General features: G+C 36.2%; 1 protein-coding gene across 8 annotated transcripts in view; it reads left to right on the plus strand.

Moving 5' to 3' along the window:
• The window catches only part of Ntrk2 (neurotrophic receptor tyrosine kinase 2), a 426,243-nt gene that overhangs the window by 38,505 nt on the left and 364,684 nt on the right, over positions 1-23,054 (plus strand). For all 8 annotated transcript variants that reach the window (XM_045131575.1, XM_045131576.1, XM_004667007.2 and 5 more), the window contains 3 exons: positions 16,322-16,458; positions 16,918-17,050; positions 19,941-20,246. In XM_045131575.1, coding sequence (XP_044987510.1) covers positions 16,322-16,458; positions 16,918-17,050; positions 19,941-20,246 — 576 coding nt within the window. The remainder of the gene's footprint in view (positions 1-16,321; positions 16,459-16,917; positions 17,051-19,940; positions 20,247-23,054) is intronic.

The raw sequence follows: 23,054 nt of genomic DNA on the forward strand, positions 1-23,054 counted from the left end.
AGGCCAGAGGAAGAGCTCAGTGTTTTTCTATATTGCTTGTCACTTTATTTTCCTGAGGCTGAGTCTCTCACTAAACCTAGATCTCACTGCTTTTCAGTTAGATTGGTTGACCAGGGCGACCCAGAGTTCCTTCTGTTTCCACTACCCTGGGGTTATAGGCATGTGCAACCATGCTTGTTTTTCTTCCCCGTGGGTGCTGGGGATTGAACTCAGAAACTCATGCTTGCACAGCATGCTCTTCTACCTGCTGAACCATTCCAGCCCTGTTATCTGTTGCCTCAGTAATTTTAATTCTGACTATTACAAGACAGAATCTCATAGTTTTAATTTGTGTTTCTTTGAAGGCTAAGGATGTTGAACATTTTTTTTTTCATATGCTTATTGGCTATTTGTATTCATCCTAGGAGAACTATCAATTTATTAGCTATTATTTATTATTTGTATTACTGATTGGGTTGTTATTTTCTTATTCAGTTTTGTGTTCTTTTTTTTTTTATTTGGGTATAGTCTAGATTTTAATCTTCTTTCAGATGTATAGCTAGAAAAAAATTCCCCTACTTTGTAGACTACTTTTTCACTCAATTGTTTCCTTTGTTAGAAGAAGCCTTAAATTTCATGAGATACTATTTGTCAATTGCTGTTATTATTTCCTGAGTGACTGAGTCCTATTTAGGAACTCCTTACATAAGCCTATATCTTGAAGTATTTCTCTAATTTTCCTCCTATCAGTTTCAGTGTTTCAGGTATTCCACTAAAGTTTTTGATCCATTTGAAGTTGATTTTTATAGAAGCTGAGAGATAGGGATTTCGTCTGATGTTTATGCATGTGGATATCCCCATTTGTTATTAAGGTTATCTTATCTCCAATGTATATATGTATATTTTTGCCATCTTTGTTAAAATCACATAGTCTACAGCTATGTGGGTTTATATCTGGGTCCAGAATTCAATTCAATTCCATTTTCCCATTTGTCTTTTTTTTCTTTCTGGAGCCCACCATAGCATTTACTGTAATTCTTTTTATTTTATTTTATTTTTATTAAGAACATAGCTTTTATGGGGCTGGAGAGATGGCTTAGCAGTTAATCGCTTGCCTGTGAAGCGTAAGGACCCCAGTTCAATGCTTGACTCCTCAGGACCCACGTTAGCCACATGCATAAGGGGGCACATGTGTCTGGAGTTCGTTTGCAGTGACTGGAAGCCCTGGCACATCCATATTCTCTCTCTCTCTCTCTCTCTCTCTGCTTGCAAATAAATAAATTTAAAATTTAAAAAAGAACATAGCTTGTATGGATACATCATGTGTTGGTGCCATCTTTTCCCTCCTCCTTGCTGCCATTCCACATGGGGACCCTCCTCTGTAGAGTTGCTGGTGTTCCCCATGGGGTTGTGGATTATTCAGTGGGGAAGCTGGAGTCAGTTACTTGGGGGGTGTCAATGCCTCAGGGCATGACATCCCAACCTGTAGTTCTTACAATCTTTCTGCCTCCTCTTCCACAAAATTCCCTGAGCCTTGGTGGGTGTGATTTAAGTCTACTTCAGTGATGAGCTCTTAGAAGCCTCTGAATTTCTGCTTTGTATGTGTTGAGTAGCCTTAGCATTTGCCTCCTTCACCCTGTGCTGATTGGGCAGGCTCACCACAGAATCAGCACTCTTGCTCAACTCCCCACTTCCTCTGTGGTTTTGCCTGGGCCTTGACTAACATGCGAGGGGTGGTTTATATCCTCAGGCATCACTATATTCTGGAAAAAAAAATCTCCAATGGAGAGTGAAGTCAGCATAGGTTAAATTGGATAAGCATTATTAATTTAGGGAGTCCATCCTTTAGCCAAAGACTAGTAGGAGCTGGACATTAGAGAGCATAATCTTTGTCTCTATATAATTCAAACCTGGTTCCCAGTTCCAGATAAGGGTTCCTTTCCACTGAGCTGATCTCCTTAGCCAATCAGAAAGCCACTGGTTACCCACCAAGGCTGTGTGCCACCACTGACTAGCATGTACTTCTTATCAGGCTGGTTGCTTCTGAACAGATTAGACCCCTTCTTATTCTCACCACTGTAGGTCATTTCCACCCAGTAGCGCATGTAGCACTTTCCAGCACTTGATGAGATAACTGTCTGGGGACTGAATCTCTTTAAGGTTCCACCCAAGGTGTCTCTGTGTTCTGCATTGGCAGCATATGGTCTTCAGAAATAGGGTCTCACCTATTACTTCAGGTGGTAATCAAATCCTTTAACAGAAGCTTGTCTTGTTTGGGGGACCTTGGAGATTTCTGGTACTGTGAATCATAGAGACTTTTGTTTTTAAAATCAGGCTTCATTCCACCCTCTCCAGGGCTCTTATTTTCAGATACTTCCACTGTACTGATGATGGGGGTTATAACTTTTAGTCTGTCTTGAAAGAGAAGGGTTTTTATTGTGCCAGTTCATTTTGGGTTTAATTTTGTGTATATTTTCCCCCACCCTCCATTTCCCCTTCTCCCAAACCCTTCCATCCCTATTGTCTGGGCCTCAATTTGCCTATTTGATATGCCAGCAACTCAAACTGATCCAGGTAAGGAAGCACAGATGAGTGAGAACATGTGGCATTTTCCTGTCTGTGATTGTGGGTATTCACTGAATATGATCTATTCTAAGTCCATTCATTTTCCTACAAATTTCATTGTATCATGCTTTAATTATTGCTGAGTAGAATTCCATTGTGTCTATGTGCCACAATTATGTTTCCATTCATCCAATCATGGGTACCTGGGTTGATTACAGTTCTTAGCTATTACAAATTTGGCATCTATAAAAATGGTAGAGCAAATATCTCTGTAGTGAAGCATAGAGCCTTTAGGGTAAATGCACTGTAAGGGAATAACTGGGTCTGTTGGTAGTTCTATATTCATCTTTTTTAGGAATCTTTATAATGTTTTCCATAGTGGTAGTGCAAGTTTGCATTCCCACCAACAATGAATCAGGGTTCCTCTTTACACACTTCTTCCACAATATTTGTTGTTGTTTGATTTAAAAAAATAAAAATATATTTTATTTATTTATTTATTTATGAGAGAGAGAGAGAAGAGAATGGGCATGCCAGAAGCTCTAGCCACTGCAAATAAACTCCAGATGCATGTGCCACCTTATAAATTTGGCTTATGAGTGTGGGTCCTGGGGAATTGAACCAGGGTTCTTTGGCTTTGCATGCAAATGCTTTAACTGCTAAGCCATCTTCTCCAGCCCTCATTTGACTTTTTACTGATTACTATTCTTACTGGAGTAAGGTATAATCACATAGTTGTTCTTTTGTTTTTTATTAATATGCATATATATTTTTAATATGTATATACATTTTAATTGACAACAGTACTTACAGACAAACCATGGTATTTCCCTCCCCTCCCCCGCTTTCCCATTCATAACTCTGCTCTCTGTCATATCCCCTCCCTCTCTCCATTAGTCTCTCTTTTAATTTGATGTCATTATCTTTTTATTCCTCCTATTATGAGGATCTTGTGCAAGTATTGCTAGGCACTGCGAGGTCTTGGATATTGAGGCCAATTTCTGTCCAGACAGTTGTATGTAAGGAGTGGCACCCTTCCTTTGGCTCTTATATTCTTTCCCCCACCTCTTCTGCAATGGGCCCTGAGCCTTGGAGGGTGTGAGATCTTTCAGTGCTGGACACTCCTCCATCCCTTCTTCTAAGCACTGTGTTGACTTTTGCATCATCCCAGTGGTCATTGCCATCTAAAAAGATAAGCTTCTCTAGCCAGAAGTGAGGTTAGCATTAATATATGAATATGAGCATTAAGTGTAGTGCTTTCCGGGCAATTTGGTGAGAGTAACATATGCATTTATCCAGACAAGAGCAAGCTTTATAACCCTAAGGCTCAGAAACTCCCCAGCCATAGGGTTTTGATTAGGTTTTCAGTACCAGGCATGAATTCCTATAGATGGGCCTTCAGTCCAATTAGAGAGCAGTTGTTTCCCCCAGACCAGACATGCCACTATTGTACTTATTCAGTCATTTGGCCTATCTGGCCAAACTTGAGGTTTCCAGTGTCCATTTCTTTCATTGCTGATGACTTCTGTCTCCATTAGGCTGCATGCAGTGCAATATTTTTCCAACTTTCAGCTGGCTGGGCTACAGGAAAAAGGTTTTCTGCTCAGCTCAGCTTGATTTCTTAGTGACTTTGCTGCTCAGGCATGTGAAATCCTCAGCAATAGGGCCTTACCTCTTTCTTATGGGAAACCAAGGGCCTTGGCAATAGCCTATAATGTTTTGGAGACAACAGGGACCTCCCTAGCCAACAACTCACTGTTTTAGTTTGCATTTCCCTGATGGTTTGGGATGTTGAACCTTTTTGGGGAGGCGGGGATTGAGGTAGGGTCTCACTGTAGTTCTTTTTAAAAAAAAATATTTTATTTTTTATTTAAATTTGAGAGAGAAAGAGGCAGAAACATAGAGAGAGAGGTGGGGAGAGAGAGAATGAGAATGGGCACTCCAGGGCCTTTCACTGCTGCAACCGAACTCCTGAAGCATGCGCCACCTTGTGCATCTGGTTTATGTGGGTCTTGGGGAATCAAACCTGGTCCCTTTAGCTTTGCAGGCTAATCCATCCCTCCAGCCCTTAAAAAAAAAACATTTTATTTTTATTTATATTTAAGAGAGAAAGAGGGAGAAAGAGAGAGAAAAAAAGGAAACTGAACATTTCTGAAGTGTGTGTTAGCCATTTGTATTCCTTCCTCTGAGAACTCCCTATTCAGTTCTATACCTCATTTTTTTGAGTTTTTATTACCTAGTTGTTGTTTTTTTTTTAATTTCTTTGTAAATTCCATATATTAGCACTCTGTCAGTGATATAGCCTGCAAAAATATTTCTATCATTCTATGGGTAATCTATTGGTTTTGCTTATGGTGTGTTTGTCTGTGCAAAAGCTTTTTAGCTTCATGAGATCCATTCGTTGACTGATTGTTTAATTTCCTTGGCTACTGGGATATTGTGCAGGAAGTATTTTTCCACTTGTATATGGTGGAGAGTTCTTTTGTTGTTGTTGTTGTTTGTTTTTTCAAGGTAGGGTCTCACTCTGGCCCAGGTTGACTTGGAATTCACTATGTAGTCTCAGAGTGGCCTTGAACTCAGAGCAGTTCTCCTAACCACTAACCACCAAGTGCTAGAATTAAAGGCATGCACCACCACATCCAGAGAGAGTTCTTCCTATTTTTTTCCTCAAGTAGATGAAGTGTATAAGGTCTTATACTGAGGTCTTTAGTCCATTTTGGGGTTGATTTTTGTTCATGATGAGATGAGTGGGTCTAGTTTCATTTTTCTGCATGTGGTTATACAATTTGTCCAGTACTATTTGTTGAAACCTGTCTTTCCTTCAGTCTACGTTGTTGGCACCTTTGTCAAAGGTTAAGTAGCTGTAGCTACTTGGCTTAAACACTGAGTCCTAAATTCTGTTCAATTGTTCTATTTTTCTGTTCTCATGTCAATACCATCCTGTTAATATCACTATGGCTTTGTAATATAGCTTTAGATTGGGTATGGTAATGCTTTTGGAGATGCTTCTTTTGCTGAGGTTATGTTTGGAGAGCTGAGGCCTGCTGTCATTCCATATGAATTGTATTTTGAGATCATTCTTTCTATCTCCGTGAAGAATGATACTAGAATTTTTATTGGTATTACATTTAATCAGTACATTGTTTCTGTTAGAATTGCCATTATTCAGGATCTTTGCATTTAACTCATTAGGGATATAAGCCTATCTTGTTGCATCTCTGTCTGGTTTTGGTATTTGGGTGATGCTAACTTCATAAAAGGAGTTTGGGAGGATTAACAGTTCTCTAGTTATGTGAAGCATTCAGAGAAAAAATGGTTTCTGTTCTTCAATGAAGGCTTCATAGAATTTGGTTGAGAAGCCATCTGGTTCTGGGCTTTTCATTTGGGGGAGGTTTTTTGATTACCTTTTCAATATTGATGGATATAATGGGTTTGTTTAGAAGATTAATCTTCTTTGAGTTTAATTTTTGTAGATGGTATGTGTCTAAAAAATTTATGCATTTCTCTCAAATTATCTAATTATATTGAGTAGACATTTTAGAAGTATGTCCTGATGATTATTCCAATTTCATTGATGTCACTTGTAACCTCTCCTTTTTCATTTCTGATTTTGTTAATTTGAGACTTCTCTCTTTTTGGCTTGATCAAATGGGCCATGGGTTTATCAATTTTGTTTATTTTTTCAAAGATCCAGCTCTTTCTTTCACGATTTTCTTACTTGTTTTCTTTGTTTCTAATTCACTAATGTCTGCTCTGCTCTTGTTTATTTCTTTCTGTCTAGAGCTCTTAAGGTTGGATTATTCATGTTTTTCCAATAACTTTAGGTGTGTACTTAAGTTATTGATTTGAGATCTATCTGTGTTATGAAGATGTTTTGTGCTATGAATTTTCCCCCTAGGAATGCCTTCATTGTTTCCTATAAATTTTGATAAGTTATGTTTTTATTAACATTCATTTCTATAAATTTTACAGTTTCTTTTTTGATTTCTTCTACAACCCACTCATTGCTTAAAAGTGTATTGTTCAGTCTCCAGTGGAGATTATGATGTGTCTCTTGTTGTATGACTGTGATGTCCTCATGTTGAATTTTTCCCTTGCTGAGTAAAAAGTGGCCTTTTTTTGTCCTTTTTACTTTTGGTTTGAAGTCTATTTTATCAGATATTAATTAGCAACACCTGCCTGTCTCTTATTTTCATTTGCCTGGACTATTATTTTCTATCCTTTCATCCTGAGGAAGTGTCTGTATTTAGTGGTGAGATGCGTTTCCTAGAGACAGCAGACAGAGGGGCCCATTTTTTCTGATCCACCCTGCTAACTTGCAACTTTTGCTTGATGACTTAAGACTGTTACTATTTAAGGTTGCAACTGTGAGGTTTGATTTAATCCTTGGCATAATGGGTTTCTTTATGTGGTTTGGTGTTTTCCCTCATATTCTATGCACATGATTTGTTGAACATAGCAAAGTTTTTGACCTCCTAATAAATTTTTTCAGTCTTGTCTTCCAGGCCAGAGATCCTGTCTTCTGCACACATAACTCTTGTTAGTGAGTGGTTCTAGGGAGGTTTTTATAAGTCCTTTTGATTTTTGTTTTCTGTTGTATTATTTTTCATAATGTCCATCTCTTTTTTGAGGTATGATTTCAGTTCGAGTTCTGATTTTTGATGCTTCCTGGAATTCATTCTTGTATCTGATCAAGTCTTTATTAAGGTTAAACAATTGGTTATTGAGATCTTCCATTTGTTGATTCACCTTCAATTCATTTACATCTATTTGGATGTTTCTAATGTTTTCTTCAATTAAGTTAAGCCTGGTAACAAAAGCTGACTGCTCTAAGAGACAGTGCTGCTAAATTTCATTTATGTAGTTGTTCATTTTTTGATCATTTGCTTCTAGTTCAGTAATTCTCTTGATCAGGGTCACATAGCTTATTGTGTTTTCACTTTGGGATTCAATTTCTGTTGTTTCCTCTATGATTTCATTGGAGGCTTCCATTTTGGGAGTAGGCATCCTTGGTTGAGATCTCTGTTTTCTGACTTCCTTTGTGTGTGTGGATATTTTTGTTAAGTAAAATAATAATTAATTAAGAATAAGTAAAGAAAAATAAAAAAAAAGCAGTACATGATGGCACATGCCTTTAATTCTAGCACTTAGGAGGCAGAGGTAGGAGGATCACTATGAGTGCAGGGCCAGCTTCAGATTATACAGTGAGCTCCATGTCAGCCTGCACTATACAGTAAGCACTTACTACGAAAAAACAATTGTGATATATGCAAAACATATCAGATATTCCCTACCAGATTGTTCCTTGCTTAGCATTTTTCAGCTTCCCTTTGCATTTTTGTCTTCATCACATTGAACTTTACTATGAACAGCCAAACATGGAGGTGGGGCTGGAGATTAAACTGCATCATTCACATAACAAAATGTCTCACAACATTTTTCTGATACTCCCCACCTGCAGCGAATGACTATAAATTTATTGATAGTGTGAAACCAGTTGTGATCTGTTTCTCCACAAGGCCTTTTAAGCATTAGAAAAATTATTAATTGCAAAACAACAGAACATATTCATGTAATTTACACATTCACTGAGATAAAATGGATGTGAATAATGTTCCTTAAGGCAGAAATGGATCCTACAAGAGCTAGTGAGGGTAGATAATGTTGCTGAGTTGTGCTGACTCATCATTCCCTATTAAAATATCTCTGCCACTTTGTGTGTGTGGTGTGAGTGGAGGTGGTGAGATAGGATCATACTATGTTGTTCTGGATGGCCTTGAATTTGCAGCAATAATTGTGCCTCAGCCTCCCAAATGCTGGGATTACAATTATTTGGCACCAAGCCGAATTTCTTTTAGTGTTTCAAATAAAATGATTATGACCTAGTATTTTAATTTTTTTCATGTTTGTCATTTGTAGTAGAACATTTACGGTCATTACCTCTGGTCAAATGGAATTATTAAGAAACAGTGATATTTGTAAATTTTTATGTTGATAATTTTATACATGTATGTAATGTATCTTGATCATAATCCCTTTCGGAAAATGCATTTTTATACCCTACCCACCCCTCATCCACTGAACCACCTGTTATTTCCAACTAGTCCCTCTTCTTGAATTTTAAATTCAGTATTTATTTATTGTTTGTTTGTTTATAAGCAGAGATATATAGATAATGGCATACCATTTAGAGAGTTGGGAAGAGGGACACCAGGGCCTCTAGCCACTGGAAGCAAACTCCAGTCACTTTGTATATTTGGTTTACATGGGTACTGAGGAATCAAACCCAGGTCCTTAGGCTTTGTAGGCAAGTTTATCAAGTGCTGAGCAATCTCTCCAGTCCTATATTTCAATTTTTAACTATAATTATGATTTAATCTTAATCTGGAATGAAAGTTTCTCAGCAGGTATTAACATTGAATAAAGTATTCTGTACTTTTTTGCTTATGTGTATATGTGTGCATAGTGTATATGTGTGATATGTGTGGTGTATGCATGTGAATATGTTCTTATAGAGCTCCATGTGCTTACCTGCAGTGAGGGAGGTGCTTCTCTGTGGTAGCTAGGGCAGAATGTCAGGTGTAACTCTTTTACTCATTCTTATTTTGAGACAAAATCTCTTAGTGATACTTTATTTCATGAGTCTCAGTGATTAATTGGTCTCTGCTTTCCTTGGTGTCACTGGGGTTACAGACCTGATCTTTCCCAGCTGTCTACATGGGGCCTGATTATTTGAACTTGGGCAGTTTCATAGCCTCGTGGGCCCTCATGCTTGTGTACGAAGCACATTTAACCACTGAACAATCTTTTCAGGCTTAAATGTTCTGTTCCACATAGATGGCAAATACATTTAAGAAAGAAGAAATTCTTCTGGGTCCTGTAAATCAATCACTTAACTCATTTCACTAGCAACTAGCTGCTATGGAGAATGACAGCCCCATAGTGAATGTAAGGTGTCAGTTCATGAGTTGTGCAGTTACTGTAGAAAACAACCTAACAATCCTCGGGGTTAAAATCAGACATGCCTTCGGATTCTTATTACTTATAATGACAATCTAAATTTTATTTTTCCAAATTTTTAAGTGGAGAAACTCATCAAAACATAATCAACAACCTAGCTATGTACAATGGTCAAGGCCCATAGGTGCTTAGACAGAAAAGCCAGGGTGGTGGTTGAATTAAATTGATTTAATTAAATTTGTTTCTTTTTAATCTTTAATTTTGGGGCTTCAGCCAGTTTGTAGCATACATGTCGGTTTAGCTTATATCTAGAAAATCCTTTTGTATGTTTTTTACCCCAGTAAATAGTTTGATAGTAATTCTTCTGTGTTAGTGTTAAAAAGAAATACTGTTCTAATGCTTGGTGTGAAAATGGAGGTTAAGGTAGTATAGCACCTTAACAATTTTGTTTCTTTCTTCCTGAGAAACATAGAGTCCACTTTAGCATCTCATTTTCTTATGAGATATTAGCTTTTAGCCTTAAAATAAAGTAATAAAGCCCATCATTGATTCTTTCATTCTCTCCCTTCCTTTCTTTCTTTCATTCATTCATTCTTTCTTTTCTGCTTTCTTTCAACTTTCTCTTGGGAGAATGCCAAATGAAGCTGTGTAGCGACCATCACTATCATGACATGGCTCACAAAAGCTTAGAAGCACAATTTTCAATTTGAGCTTGACAAGAAGCTTTGCTAATTTTCTGTCATTTTACAAGAAGGAGTAAAGCAGTTACTTCTAAACAGGTCTGGTTCATTCTGGCTTCATTCCTGCTTGTAGATTATGTTTGCTTAGGAGGCAAAGTAACTGGAAGCTATGCACAAAAATATAAGGGTAGAGAACAAGGTTTTAGATTTTTAATAGTCTTTCAAGAGAGAATTAACTGGGTAGCCAAATATGTATTTGCTCTAAGTTGTTCCTGCAAGCACAGCTGAAGGGAGAAGGGAGAAGATTTAGGTCAGATGAAAATCATGATTTACTTCAATATTTTCTATTTTCTCTATGTGGAATTATAGCCCATCATGGGTGAGTAGAGCTCAGAATTACTGAAACAAGTTGAAACAAAATATCATTGTGACATTCTGGTAAAGGTTCAAACTTGACTTTTTTTAGTTAATTATTTAAAATAACTACAGCTTTGAATTTTTTTTTTCAGTTATTAGAAAGGGATGACCTAGATACCTTGAACTAGTGGCTGAAGGACCTAGTCTATATGTTCAGCTCCTGAAAAGCATGCCCTTGTGGTTGGAAGCAGAACCTCAATGATCCCCACAAAGGATGGAGCTAAAGATGGTTGGTTAAGGCCACCAGCAGAGAGCTGTAGGTCAGACTAATGCTGTCAGCTCTTTAATAGTGACACTTGGCACACTTTAGTTTCTTCACCTGGATATGTGGATACTAATGGCACCTACTTTCTTAGACTGTTAGGATAACCAAAAAGTTAATACACGGAAATACTTAAGATGAAGCCTAGCAATATTAGCTACTCAACAAATATTAGCTTATATTAATGTTATTACTATTGTCAAAGTGAATATTTAGTATTAAATGTATTTTGTGTCTGGATTTAAATATTTTATATATTTTTTCAAATTGCCTTAATGTGAAATAAAGTTACAATAAAATTCAAACAAATGGCTATATACTCAAATCAGTTTGGGGAATATACCAATGGAAATTAAATATGTTTTTTTTCCATAGCAAGACTTCTGGGAACTGTCATATTCATATGCTAATATATATTTTGTGACACCAAGCCCTTCCTCCTCTCCTTCCCTCTCTCCCTCCCTCTTTTCCTTCCTTCTTATTTTTATTTATTTATTTGAGAGGGTCAAAGGCAGAGAAAGGGAAAGAGAAGGAGAGAGAGAGAGAATGGGTGAGCCAGGGCATCCAGCCACTGCAAATGAACTCCAGACACATGTGCCACCATGTGCATCTGGCTTATGTGGGTCCTGGGGAATCAAAACTAGGTCCTTTGGCTTTACAGGCAAGGGCCTTTTGACCACTAAACCATCTCTCCAGTCCACTCTCTTCTTTAAAAAAAAAAAAAAAAATTCTTTATTTATTTATTTAAGAGAGAAAGCATGCACCAGGGCTTCTGGCCACTGCAAACTAACTCCAGACACATGTGCCACCTTGTCCATCTGGCTCCATGTAGATACTAAGGAATCAAACCTGGATCCTTTGGCTCTGTAGGCAAGCACCTTAAGTGCTAAGCCATTTCTCCAGCCCCTCCGTCTTCTTTTTAATTAACCTTATATTCTCTAACTCCAAGTACATCTAAAGAAATTATATTCCTTCACAACACTCTTTGAGGGAAAGTTTCATAGACTAGGTAATTTCTCTGGCCCCTGTTATGTTTAAGAAGGCTAACTGAACTATTGTCCAAAACCCTTTACCTAATGTGGTCTGTATGATAAGGAGTTTCAAGATCCATCTCAGTGGTGCTAACAGCTCTTGGAAACACTGCTGGGTTTTGCTCTGTACTTGTGCTGATTTGAAATCTTATTAAGCCAGGAAGTAGTGCCTGGCAATTGGTTTATATTGCCTTGGTTATTCATGTTTGCCAATTCATTTTTATTGTGGTAATTAAGCCTCAAGTTATATTTCAAGTACAGATTTTTGTTTCCCTTACTGAATCTTTGGCCAGAATATTAGTGCTGTAGAATCAGTGTGAGGCAGGTGCTTATTTACTTGTAGAAAAATTTTTATTTATAACATTTATATGTGGCCAACTTTGTACGATTCCTTTGGAAATTTCTGTCATGGGGTGCTAGAATTTCTTTGAACTTGAAGGCAATGCATTCTTTCTCCACAAAATAGGTACACAATTATTTTTACTTAATCAAAATAGATCATGGGCATGCTAGAGTATTTATAGTCTATGCTAGAATTGATGTGTGCAGCCTAGGAGGTAGTGTATTATAATGGTGATGACCCTTTGCTTTGGTTATACATCCCAGGCAGGTCTACATTGAATTGGACAACTTTGAAAGATACTATTTGACCTCTATAAAACTTTTAAACTTTATTAATTAAACAAGGACAAGATATTAATCTTCAAGACTGGTGATAAGGACTAAATAAGACAACAAAATACAGACAAAAGGATCTGGCTCCAGGAGTATCCAACAAATGTCAAGATTACTCTTACTACAAATAAACATTTTCAGAGATGTTATTCATATAGACTGAAGCTTGAAGAAAAATGACTCAGTTAAATTTTATAGGAGAAATTAATATTTATTTATTTATTTATTTATTTGAGAGCGACAGACACAGAGAGAAAGACAGATAGAGGGAGAGAGAGAGAATGGGCACGCCAGGGCTTCCAGCCTCTGCAAACGAACTCCAGACGCGTGCGCCCCCTTGTGCATCTGGCTAACGTGGGACCTGGAAAACTGAGCCTCGAACCAGGGTCCTTAGGCTTCACAGGCAAGCGCTTAACCGCTAAGCCATCTCTCCAGCCCAGAAATTAATATTTTAACATAGACTTCCTACTGAGATATCTTTATTTTAATGTTCCTGGGCTGAAAATATATCAATTATTAGATATACTTATGAAGGGTAGTATGTAACTCAAATATTTGTACTTGAGATGTCAAAAGGGATGTTTGTATGCTCCTTGGTTAGTGTCTGAATAAAGGAGAGGGTGCATTCCTCTAGAAAAGGCTCCATTAGGGACTTGGCTCCCCAGGTCTCTCCAGAGCAAGGAAATAAATCTATAAACACAAGGAAAACAGGAGTCAACAAAGCACAAAAAGTTATTAGTTACAAAAGCAGAGGGATGAGTCGTAACTGACTTAATGACTGGGAATATTGGTAACTAAAGGGAAATTCATTGTGAGATATGTAATAATATAAGAATATAGGTGATAGTATGGAAGGATATTGTCCACAAGCCTGTAACACACTTATGTTCAACATTTCTTTGTTCCATGGACACTGTGTCCTTATTTCCTTATCAGAAAATTAGAGATTAATCTTCTAACAAGAATAAAACAGGTAGAGTTGAGGTTATAACACACATAGGTAACATGATGGGTTTTCATAGTAATGTCTTATATTTCTAGTCTCCTTTCTTATCCAAACAACATATTTTAAGAATGTCCAACAATTCTTTCTTTGGGCTACATAATTTGAAAGTATCCTTGCCCCCCTCCAAAATGCCCAGTAAAACAGCTAATAACACATTAATAAGTGGGTAATGTATTCTTAAAGGTATGTGGACAGCCATGGATAAGCAAATATATGAAATATAAACACAGAACAATCAAAGAGAGGATGAGGATAACTCCAAAATTTTAAGAAATCAAACTTGTTACAACTGACTGAAGAAAACTGCAAAAGAAATTCTAATTAATATTTTAGAGTGAAGAAGAGATATTGTATCCATGAAACAAAAGAGCCTGGAAGCTAAAAATAATACAGAGGAATGAAAATACTTATAAGAAAAAATTAAAGGCATAGAGCAAATATACAAAAAGATGGGAACTAAGTGAGAAAAGAAAAATATTTTATGAGCTGTTTAAAATATCCAATATTCAATTATACTTAACTAACATTTGCTTTTCTTTATTAGTGTAACATATAACAGGGCTGTCTTGCATTTTGTGAAGTGTGATATTTAGTACTTTTTAGATGGCATAGTTAATGGTAAGGTTGTGTATCAGTAAAATTTATGTCTTCACTAGGCAATGTAAGTTCACAGCAAAAGATGAAAAGACAGAACTGTCTTGAGTCCGTGTGAGCACATGGGGAAAGCTGGTATTTCACATGAGAGAGCCTAGTTCTCTTCTTTGGGTGGGCTATTAGCAGGTAATTCTGCAAGAGAAAATCCAATAAGTAGCAATATAAGCATAATATTTAATGAGGTAAATATCAATACAAAAATAAGAAATACAAAGTGATGAAATGGGTACTTCTGGCAACAGAAAATAGTGCTATCCACATAAACTTGTGATGTTTTTCATAAAGTAGTTTATCTATCTTTTCATAATATAATACATATGCATATCTAATTAAGCAATAAAATATATATATTAAAGAAATAACTAAATAATACCACTGACTTCTTGGGCATTTTGCCTTGATGTGATCCTTAACAAATTAGAATGCTTACATATCACAAAAGTTGTAAAGAAATTGAAAGGAGGAGAAAATGACTCACCCAAGGCTAGGAATAAGATGAAGGCTCACTTCTATTTCTATTTATTGTACTTTCTTGGCCATTTCATATTACCCTGTATAGTTAAGGATATTTGGGCCTCTTTGAAGTCCTGTGAATGATGTAATATTTCTTTCTAAAATAAAGGAACAGTTGTAAAGAGGTCTTGCTAGTTCCTGAAAAGCAAATTTGATTGGTTTACCTTTCTGAATAATAGAAACACTATTCACACACATTGTACAAATTTTTTCTAGTATGATTTCAAATTTTTAGTATAGAATGATAACTTTCCTATAAGAAGTACCATACCAAAGGATTCTGCATGGCAGAGTAAAGATGGCAGGTCTGAGCCAGGCAAGGTGCCACACACCTTTAATCCCAGCACTCAGGAGGCAGAGGTAGGATGATCTGAAAGTTTGCGGCTACCTTGAGACTACATAATGAATTCAGCCTGAGCTAGAGTGAGAGCCTATCTTGAAAAGCCAAAAAAAAAAAAAAAAAAAAAAAAGGCAGGTCTGATTACTTGTAGGAGGTGGTTTAATTGCAATTTAATTGCTATTGATGATGAATTGCCCCTTCTGACTTCCAGGTTGCATGGAAGTTAATGATCAATCCAAGTTCTGTGATGTTTGCTATTGGGATGAACACAGCTGCCCAAAATGTTTCTGATACCAAAAAAGAATTAGGTTGATTGGCAGGATCTGTCTTACTGTCATGCCCTCCAAGACCCACCTGTATTTAAAACATAATTGGTTCCTAGTCATTAAAACAGTATGCACACCTCATAGGAGAGATATTTTGTTGAAAGTGATAGCAGCAGCAATGAAAATAAAGAACACATAGCTTTCAAAATGTAAAAATGTAAGGATATAAAAAACACACTGTGCTGAAATGTGAAAAAAAATTTTAAATATTTGTAATGCCCAACAATTCCCCTGACAGATAGTTGTTAGGGCTTTTCAAAAGAACTTTCCTTGTGTTAAGATTTCATTTTTATCTTTAATATAACATTATGATCAATTTTATTCATAGTAATTGACATATATGTTGGAGTCATTCTAACACTGCAATAGTTCAAGCTTCATCCCTGGGGGGGAATAAAAAAGCTTTGAAACCACATTTTCTTCAATGGTTTGCCTCTTTCAAACTTTACATTTCATTGTGGGTTTTTAAATATTAGAATTAATGCAAACTTGGATTTATATAAAAATGTAAGTGAATCTTATCCTTTTGTTTATACTATCAAAAAGTGAAAAGGAAGAGGCATAAATGAGACACAATGTTGATTTATAGGCACAAATTTATTTTCATAATAAAACTGGATTAGTACTTGAAGAATAGGAAAACAGGGGGACTACCAAACTCTATACACTACTAGGTTTTTAAATAAAGTGGCTTTCTACAGTAATATTTTCAATAAATATAGCACATTTAAACTCTAATTACCGAGTGTTTTTTATCCACATTACATTTTTTAATTTAACAACTTTATGTTTTTTTTTAACTTAGAAAGTAAAAGATGGATTTGAAAGCATAAAGAGTTCTCAAATTGTTGCTATTATTTTGATTATGATTGTAAGTATTTGTATCAGTTTTTGTTTTTGCTTTTGTTCACAGGTTTGCCATCTGCACATGTGGCTGCACCTAACCTCACTGTGGAGGAAGGCAAGTCTGTGACATTGTCCTGTAGTGTGGCAGGCGAGCCTCTTCCTAATATCTACTGGAATGTTGGAAATTTGGTTTCCAAACATATGGTAAGGTTTTGATTTACCTCTGTCCAATAGAATGACAATGAAGAAGTTTTATTACCTGAGATTGTTTTAAGCCTGCTGATGACCATGTAATATTTTCTAAGCCCACATTTAGAAATTTACAACCAATTTTTATGAACATTTGTTTTCCATTTGTTAATTAGAAAAGTCTTTTGCAAGTTTGCATTATTTTTTATTATATTCACATTAGGTTTGAGCATCTTTATGTCCATAATGAGATTTTTGTGTCATTAGAGGAAGGTTGGTAAGAATTCAGGATTAAGTAAACTTCATATGTTAAGCAATTGAAGCCTAGAGTGAGAGAGTAATTTCCCCTTACCTGAATCCAAGTCAAGCAGAGAAACTGTGTGTGTATGTGTGTTTTCTCTACTTAGGAAAGAAACATCAACATTTGAGATCATTCCTAACCAAGGTTACTTTTGTCTGTTAATTAATTTTTAGAATGAAACAAGCCATACACAGGGATCCTTAAGGATAACTAACATTTCATCTGATGACAGTGGAAAGCAAATCTCTTGTGTGGCAGAAAATCTTGTAGGAGAAGATCAAGATTCTGTCAACCTCACTGTGCACTGTACGTAATCAGACTAGCATGTGTTTTTAATGGCCAATGATAGTGTACATTCTATACTGTCATTAAGTCACTCTGTGGACTACATAAGGTTATTACAAAAGAGTATATTACAGTGTTTTTGTATGATTAACTAAGATAGTTTGTCAGCCTCTTCTCCTATTTTTGATGTGAGGTTCTTGATCACCCTTTTACATTTGAGCAGTTTTCAAATGGACTTGTTTCCTTACCTTTATCTTTCTTAATTCTAAGCTAATTATCCTCTTATTAACATGTTAATTTAAATTATGATAACTGGTTTCTAAAAGCATTTTCCAAAATAAAAGCAACATGAGGTTTATAATAGCCATACCTCAAGAATTTGCTGGCTGCTTGAAAGTCCCTAGTTGAACCATCTATACAGTAAAACTTCGTTAGTCTGAAATCAAGTTTATGTGGAAAGCTAGGAAGATTGCTATTTAACTTTTTATTTATTTATTAGGAGTGCGGAGAGAGAGAAAGACAGTGTTAGGGCCCCTTGTCATTACCAGTGAACTCCAGATGTATGCACCACTTTGTGCATCTGGTTTTACATGGGTACTGGGGATTGAACTCAGGCTGGCAGCCTTTCCAAGCAAGTGCCTTTAATCACTGAGCCATGTCTCCCACCCGACTGCTGCTATTTAAACTGCTAAAAATTATTATTGCCTGAAGCAAACCTTTACAATTTGTTTACATTTCTGTGTTAATTCAAGCTAAAATATAAGATGTCAGTGCTTCTTAGCTAAACATATGTTTTCTGGCATTGTAAATACATCTGAAAATTATAGAGTGTAGCATTTAGTATAAATGTGAAGATCACATAGACTCTTCATCTCAATGCATATTCTGAGCTGTGTTGTATCAATTAGTGAAATTTTATTCTGGGTTAGGATTTGGATGAGGGAAGCCATGAATGTATATGCATATAAGTGTGTGTCTTAAGTATTCAGATATTGGCACATGACAGTAGCTGGTGTCAATATGGTGGTTAACACATACTTGTAGCACACTTTCAGTGTGTGACTGAAACTACCTACCATAATCCAAGTACGTGGCTTTATATTTTCTCATCAGAGTGAGAAGTCTAAAATCATTTCAAAACATATGTAACCAGCTTCCAAGTCTGTGTTCTTAAAGACATGTCTCACTGAAAGTTCATCTGATGATGGAAAGAACTTGTAGGCTCTGGAAATGGGTGCATGGGCTAGTGGGAAGAAAAGAAGTGTGGACCCTATCTGCCCTATGGTCCTTGTTGTGAATGAGCTACAATAGGTGACATAGAATCTATACTTATAAGCATAATATTTCATATAGTGACTAATGAAGTCTCCCAATTGTATAAAGGAATCAATAATTAAAATTTACTTTGCTTTCCAAGACATACTTTAACACCTTCAAGGAATATTTGCTAATATGAACAATCATGCATTGCTGAGTTATATATTGTAGTATTGCACATATGAAAGTGAAAGGACCTGTTGCTATGCATGTTTTCAGAATCCAATAACATCACATACTTAAATTTTAAGGAATTTTCCTGGTAAGCAGAATCTTTCTATAGATTAAGAAAGTCATGTAAAAAAATAAAAGAAAGTCATGTAGATTTGTTTTTCAGCTTTGCACATTTTTCTGGGAGGATTTAATTGGGCACAAAGAGGGTAACATCAGCTTATCTTATTTCTACTAAAGACACTTAAACTTAGTGCCCCCCACTCCAGGTAGGTGACTATCAATGTAGTCATTCTGGTCTAAAAAAATGACCTTATCTGTCAAAATATAGATGGAATTAGTGATAAAAATATTAACTATTGAGATAACATTTTCAGAGACTGCCTCAGAGTTTCATGTCAACAGCTTCAATGTTTGATTGCATGATGACATATTCAAGTAAGAAGCAGTAGATGCAGGCAAATGGACCAGGCCTCAGAAGACCTGGATTCTTAACCCAAATCTTCTAAGACCCATGACCAATTTGCTGAGCCTCAATGGACTTTGGTATCTTTTTCTTAATAATGACACTGTTAGATCTCAAGTCAGTTTCCTGTTTCTTTGTACTATCATTTTAAAAGTCAGAATAATACTCGGTTTAAAGATATCACTTAATGATACTTATTTCCCCAAAGTGTAAAGAACTATATACACTGGATTTTGTAACAATCTCTAGACTTTTTTTTTTCCAAACTTAAATTGCACTTAAGATATTTAGAATCCTACAGAAATAAGCTATTAAAAATTGCACACAGTAAAACAATTTCTTTGCTCTTAAAAAATCAGTGAAAAATGCCAAGTTCTCAACAGTCAGCATCAACAGTAATATACACTGTTTTGGTCAGTTGATCTGTTATAGTAAAGTTATGTGAGAACAAAGCTTCAGGGAAATTTCTCAAAGTCACTTTTGTATTTAAGTATTTAAATCTTTATGTTAATTATTTATTGAATACATACTAATGAAAATAATGCCCCTCATTATTTTTTATGATGGACCTGCATAATACTTGTGTGTGTATGTGTATGTGTGTGTGTGTATTTACACATGAAACCAAAGTAGATATCAAGTGAGCACTTTTGCTCTCAGAAATCTCTTGGACCTATTTGGAACAGATTCTTATGTATACCGAATGGCTTTGGGAATGGCTGTGCTGTATGAGTCTTAAGTAGAATCGGGGAATTTGCTCTCTGAAGCTTCCTGTAGGGAATTAAATCAACCAGATAGTGATACAAAATGACCATTAATTTCAGAGTTACTGGTCACAGGTTTTCTTAAACCAAATAACAGTTGAATGATATCCCTTATCAATGACATAGAAATCTGGAGTTGGAAGAATTCTGAGCTTTCTGATGCTATTAACTCTTTTTTTTTTTTTCAATTTAGTTGCACCAACTATCACATTTCTCGAATCTCCAACCTCAGACCACCACTGGTGCATTCCATTCACTGTGAAAGGCAACCCCAAGCCAACGCTTCAGTGGTTCTATAATGGGGCAATATTGAATGAATCCAAATACATCTGTACTAAAATACATGTTACCAATCATACGGAGTACCATGGCTGCCTCCAGCTGGATAATCCTACTCATATGAATAATGGGGACTACACTTTGATGGCCAAAAACGAATATGGGAAGGATGAAAGACAGATTTCTGCTCACTTCATGGGCAGGCCTGGAATTGAAGATGGTGAGTACTTAAAGTGTGCACATGGGGGAAAGAATAGAATGTGTCCTAATGACAAAATCCTGTGTACAATAAACCACCCCCCAGTCCAAGCAGTATAAAATACTATTATTTAGTCTTGTTCCTGTATCTGTTAGTCAGCTGGCCTAGCTTTATTCTATATGTGCTCATACATGCTAGACTGAGGTTGAAGCAGTGGTGACCAATGAGATCTGTTTCTCATGGCAAGTATAGAGACAAGACAGCTAAAAATGTTCAGGGGCTTGTACATCCCATGTTCAGGGATGGTGCACAACCTTACCTTATCTACCATTACCCAAAGCAAGTCTTAGAGCCAAAGCTAAGTCAAAGTGTAGTGAATTGGGATACTCATAGAAGGAAAGAATACTTTTAAATACTAACATTATATACATAAAATTACTGATTGGTATGCTTTAGTAGTACATGACAAAGAGCTACTATTTATTACTGTTGGTGTTATTATCTGTGTTTAGTGAGAATTCACATCCTCAGTGTTGAAATCCATTTAAAAGCATGAGTAGATTAACTGTTTGGTTGAATCATGACATATTAAGATGTCATGTTTAGCCTTTTATCCATTTGGAATGCAGAATTTTACATTTCCAGCCATAGATCAGAAATTAATATCCTGGAATCTTGCTTACCTGTCTGAGTTGGGCCATCTTTCTCTCAGCTACCATGTTTGGGTTGGGCAAGGATTGCTGGCATTGAGGCTTCACTCTGTGACCAGCAAGAAAATTTCTATGCTAGCTTCAGTAATCAGATGGCCATTGTCATGCCTTAGTCTACGTCAGCTACTATCCCTCAGCAAACTATTTCATCTGCTTAGCTGTTGCTCAGGTGATTGCTCTGCTATAGAATCTAAGGCCTGCAATGGAATGTTTGGACCTGTATATGTACAGAGTGCTGAACAATGATAGCTAGGAATTAGTCAGAGCTACACAAATGAAGTGGCAGAGAGAAAGAACAAAGGAACATGGAGAACTAATCCAGGGCTGTTTGGGTAACCTATGCCTGCATGGCTCTTAAGGCAGGGCTGTGGACAAAGGGGAGCCTTTCAAAGCTACTTCAATTCATGCAAAATGAATTTGCAGAATAATGAACAGCAAGAATCATCCATTTCCTTGGTATTTACTAAACATATTTTGGCCTACACAGGCTTCCTTGGCATGTCCAAAATTTGATTTGAATTATGTAAGTTTGATTTACAAAAAAACCCTACAGAAGCACATAAAAGAGCAGTGTTTGGATGCAACATCCAGATACCTTCTGTCTTGTAGTCATTCCCATTAAATCTTCCTCTTAACTGATAGTGGAGTTGCTTGGCTGCATCTGCTGTAGTAAATCTAGATAGCTGTGCTGCCTTCTGCATCCTTGTGGGAATAACAGCTTCAGATCTGGAGTCTCCAATTTGGGACAACTTCTTGGGTTTGTTTGTCAGTAAAAATTATTTGTGAGTAATTTTAGACTTATAGAAAAATTGTAAAAACAGAATTTCTAGAGGTCTTTACCCAGTTTTCCCCATTATTAGTTAGCATCTTATGTTACTGTGATACATTTGCCACATGAAAAATCTAACTATTCACTAAATTTAAACTTTATGTGAATTTTACCATCAACAGCCCTTTGAAGCTTTTGGGGTGAAATGTAATTCAGGCTAAGGTCCAGAATTTAAAAACTATGAGAGGCAGGTCTTTGTGCTTTGTTATCTGTACACTGAAAGAACAGTTTTAGAAGGAATTTTGCTGTATTTTCTTTTGAATTTTTCTCTATGGTGCAAGTATTTGGTAAAACTGATCTTTTAGCAATGTGCTCTCATTTCATGGATCACTTCTGTTAGCTTATCTTATTTAGTTAGTGATGAGAAAAATTATTTACGGCATATTAATATCTTGAGGTCTCTCATATATTCTTTTTAAAAAAATAAAATTAAGGTAAGTTTTATAAAGATGTTCTCTCTTCATTTTTTCCCCTCTCATTACTTATTTACTCATTTTTATTATTCAAAGACAAAACCTCAAATGAAAGAGGAAATGATGGAGATTTGGCTCTGGGTGGCAGTAGATGTAGATGGCTCTGGTGAGCCATAAACCAGCCTAACCAATTAGAAATTGAACTCAACTTGGATGTGGAATAAAGTCTGCGAGTTTTTATGAGATGCATAGTCACAGCATTCAGATAATGAACTTTCTTAGCATTGCTTCCTTTCCTTTTCAATATCCTCAAAACTAAATAAAAAATGTAGCCTGAAAATTACAATAATTTCTCTGGTGGTACTTTCCACATTAAGGACTGTAGGTCAAGTCTCACTTTATGTTCTTTCAATGTGTCTACTGCCATCATATAGTAATTGATGAAGATTAGCTCACATACATAGTTTTGGAAAGAAGTTTATTTAATTTTACTGGCCATGCTTTTGGTGAGGTTCCTTTCTCAAGGTTATTTTCTTTCTTTCTTTTTTTTTTTTTTGTTAGAAGAAGTGACTAATTCTGTTTTTTTTTAAGTTAATTTACTTTTTATTAATTAATTTTGTACTCAGTGAATACAGTCAAGTTGGTACCATTGTTAGGCTCATCCATGTCCTACCCCCTCTCCCTGGCTCCTCCTTGTTGAAGTATATAGGTCATGCATTGTGGAGTTAGCCCACAGTGATGGGTAGGAGAAATGTCTCTGCATATCATGACCCAATGTGTGGCTCTGACATTCTTACTATCCCCTCTTCCACAAAATTTTCCTGATCCATGTTGGGTTCATTTTGGGTCTGCTTCAGTGATGAGGTGTTGGGGGCCT

The sequence above is a fragment of the Jaculus jaculus genome, chromosome 12 (genome assembly GCF_020740685.1).
Source record: "Jaculus jaculus isolate mJacJac1 chromosome 12, mJacJac1.mat.Y.cur, whole genome shotgun sequence".
Lineage (NCBI taxonomy): Eukaryota > Metazoa > Chordata > Mammalia > Rodentia > Dipodidae > Jaculus > Jaculus jaculus.